We start from the raw sequence: 3,459 nt of genomic DNA on the forward strand, positions 1-3,459 counted from the left end.
AATTGAATTAAAAAATTACACAAAAAATAAGAATTTTAAATAGTTAATTTGATACTAATATCGATATATTTTTGTCAAATTTTTATGATATCTTCAAGTTTATATTTTATTCAAAAATAAAAATATCATCGTTTTTTTCAAAATTACATAAGACCATATTATAACATCGATTGGGGTAAAAAAATAAAATAAAATATTAATTCAAGATGTATATCGCTGCATTGTGCGAGTACTCTTCTAGTATACTATAACACAAATATAAAATTGAAATAAGAGTTATAGGCACTTATAGTATCCCCTAAAATTCATAAACAAAACCACCTAGGTTGTGTCACATTCCCCGCTTAAACTTTAGGAAATATAGTGGAAAATCTCATCTATTCTAGGTTTAAATCTAAAAGTCGTTAAAAACCCTTGTGTCTATGAAGGTTCACACACGGTAGTACTACTTAATGTTTAAAAAGAAAAATATGATTATTTTATCTATCAATAAGTTAATATTATTAGCTAGGTTGAATGCACCTAATTTTGTTTCTTTGCTATTTATATGCCGGAATTACGGAAGTACTAAAGTTTGCAACAATAATCGACACAAACTCTTCTTATCATCATATTTCAGATCTAGTTGTCTACGAGCTTGATCTTAATGGATTTCAGTTTTACTCTTGATAACGTTGTAGTATCTTCAGATATGTCTATTGTCCCAGCTGCATCAACTCATTTAAAAATAACGTACCAATTAATGGTTATGATTTTTAGGTTAAAAAATCTTCGTTGTAAAATGATAACAAATTCATATATACAAACAAACAATGAACACTTATTATTACTGAAATAAGATGTTGTAACCGTACAATGCAATGCAGGGTCTACGATTATTGAAAGGAAATGCAGACAGACAAACGTAGATATGCGATTAGATAATGTCGGTTGGCACCGATCAATCATCCTGAATTTGCACTTGATGGAACCAACTCAATCTTGATCTCTCCAATGGTGACTTCCTGGCACCCGTCCCTTGGTACCAGTGTCAACAAAATGTATTCATCAGCCTCGGTTTCTATGTCGTCCAACAGCTCATTCAACCCGAACTTTACCCCACTCGTCATCAACATTTTGTGCCCTCGCAAATGTGCCACCTGCGAGAAACTACCTGCAAACTCACTGTCTTGTGGACTGCATGGGGTACCGTCGTCAAGGTCATTTACAAACACATCAAACTTGACAAACTTCTCCATCTGCACACAGTCTTTATTGTAGACACGTACAAGCTCTTTGTTCTCGTCGTAAAACACGTATGATGCGTTCAGCCAATCAGGGTCTGTAGGTTCGGTGTGGTCAGGGTAATCGGGTCCCTTCAAGTCCTTCCATATTTTCCACATACGGTCGACATTGGCATGATGGGTGTAGAAAAGAGGGTCCCATCCTAATGAGTAGAAGTTCCCCATGTCCTCATTATTTGGCATTCTGGGGTTACCAACCCATATGTGCGCCGCCGTGTGAACACCGGACTCCATTGGCCCTTTAGAATTCTGTATAGAAATAGGATCATCTCCAGCTATGAACTTCCCACCAAAGAAGGTTTCTGAGTTAGGGGAGTTGGTGATCATCTGCTTATACATTAAACTCAGGTTTGAGCCTATCTGTTGTACGCAAGTAAAATCGGCACTGGCAGTGTTATTGTAGTCGATGTCGAGGATGGCTGGTGGGAGATGATCCACGTTCCGAAAAGCGTCAAAGGCAGGGTTTAGTGGTGGACTTATTGCTGGATCGTTGCTGGGCAGAGTTTTCCCTTCAAAGAATCCCGGCATACTCATGCCACTGGGATTGTCCCAGTTCCAGTAGGGTAAGCCAAAAGTTGGATCATTAATCAACTTTCCGAGTATTCTCTCGAAGAAATACAGGTACCAACGATGGAATGGAAAGAAGAGCCAGCAGTTGTGAACCTGCAGTTCCTTATCAGGGTAACCTGTAGCATATATAGAAACATATATGTATATATGCTCACCTTGAGAACAAGATTAATTGCATAATAACAATTATGCTTTATATATAAGCATCAGGTATATATATATATATGTATGCGTACCATCAGACTCTTCTTTTCTGTCATATATATATATATCAGTTGGTTTATTGACAGTTATATGGTTCTTTGATGGTGAGAACAATCCCTTCAGCCCTATATAAAACTTTTCTGGCGCCATTTTGCATYTGTCTCTATCAAGAACACGCAGAATCCTATCAGTTACCAAAGGCCATCAAATGGTAAGGAATTAAGAGTGGATCTTGAGAAAGAATGGGTGATCAATCAAACAATCAAAACCCATCTTCGTCAATCGCACAAGGTACACAATTCAAGCCCTAAATCTCTTTATATGAATTGATTCAATTCTGATGTGTTAATGGTATTCGTGAAGTAAGATTAAGTCTAACAATTGGTATCAGAGCCAATTAACCCATCTAATTGAATCGTGTAACATGAATCGCACAAGCCACTGTTCGAAAATCAAAATCGAGGGGTACTCGATTTGAACAAGTCGAAGAAGTAGCGGCACATACACATACCAAAGTAACAGCCGATCAAAACCAAAATCGATTGCATAAGAAATCGATTTCTATATTGACTAACCAAAATCGATTTCGTACACGATAGTAAAATCGATTTCATAACTCGATTAAGAGCAAAAATGATTTCTGTTACGATTTCTATATCGACCAACTAAAAATCGATTTTGTATACGATTGTAAAATCGATTTCATGACTCGATTAAAGCAAAACGATTTCTGTTATGATTAAACCAAATCGATTTCTATCCAGATTAAGTCAAAATTGATTGGCCTCTGTTTTGACCAGTTCATACTGTGGCTTAATTGAATTCATGTTTCATCAAGGAATCTTCTGTATAGTTGTATTATTTAACAATCTTGTTCAAATTGCTCTCTGGCTTGTTTTAGATTCTGTATGTAGAAGCATGAATGTTCTGATTTAGGCAGTAGATAATTCTTTTACGTATTGATTATACAAATACTTTAGATTAAGATTACACCAAGAATCCACATATCACCCAAGTGATTCTGGATTACTGTGATTCAAAGTACTATCATAATAGTCTTGAGTCACAACAAGAGGACTGCAAATTGTATAAAAATTGCAGATTCAACAGTGACTGTTTTCTTTCACATACTGCCATAGCAGTTTGATTGAAACAGACACTTATTTATATCAAAATCTTCGAATATGATATGCTTTCTCAAAAGGGAATCAAATTCGAAGTTGATATCTTCATTTATGATCAAAGTATGTTAATCTTTCATAGTTGATCATTTTATAAGTTAAACATGACTGATTGAAATGACCTGTTTTGTGATCAGGATCACCAAGCAAGACAGATAGACAACAATTTCTGTCCCATACAGCCCACTATCCTATAAGTGTCGTTAATTTTGCACCTCTAA

General features: G+C 35.7%; 1 protein-coding gene across 1 annotated transcript; it reads right to left on the reverse strand.

Moving 5' to 3' along the window:
- Window positions 1-914: 914 nt before the first annotated feature.
- On the reverse strand, window positions 915-2,884 carry LOC112505082 (polyphenol oxidase, chloroplastic-like). Its single transcript, XM_025109032.1, has 3 exons — window positions 2,865-2,884; window positions 2,456-2,498; window positions 915-1,964 (listed from the first exon to the last, which is right to left on the reverse strand). The coding sequence occupies exons 1-3, from the start codon at window positions 2,882-2,884 to the stop codon at window positions 945-947; spliced, it is 1,083 nt and encodes a 360-aa protein (XP_024964800.1). The 3' UTR covers window positions 915-944.
- Between the last annotated feature and the right edge of the window lie 575 nt (window positions 2,885-3,459).

Source organism: Cynara cardunculus, unplaced genomic scaffold, assembly GCF_001531365.2.
Source record: "Cynara cardunculus var. scolymus isolate 2C unplaced genomic scaffold, CcrdV1 Un_Scaffold_8276, whole genome shotgun sequence".
Classification (NCBI taxonomy): Eukaryota; Viridiplantae; Streptophyta; class Magnoliopsida; order Asterales; family Asteraceae; genus Cynara; species Cynara cardunculus.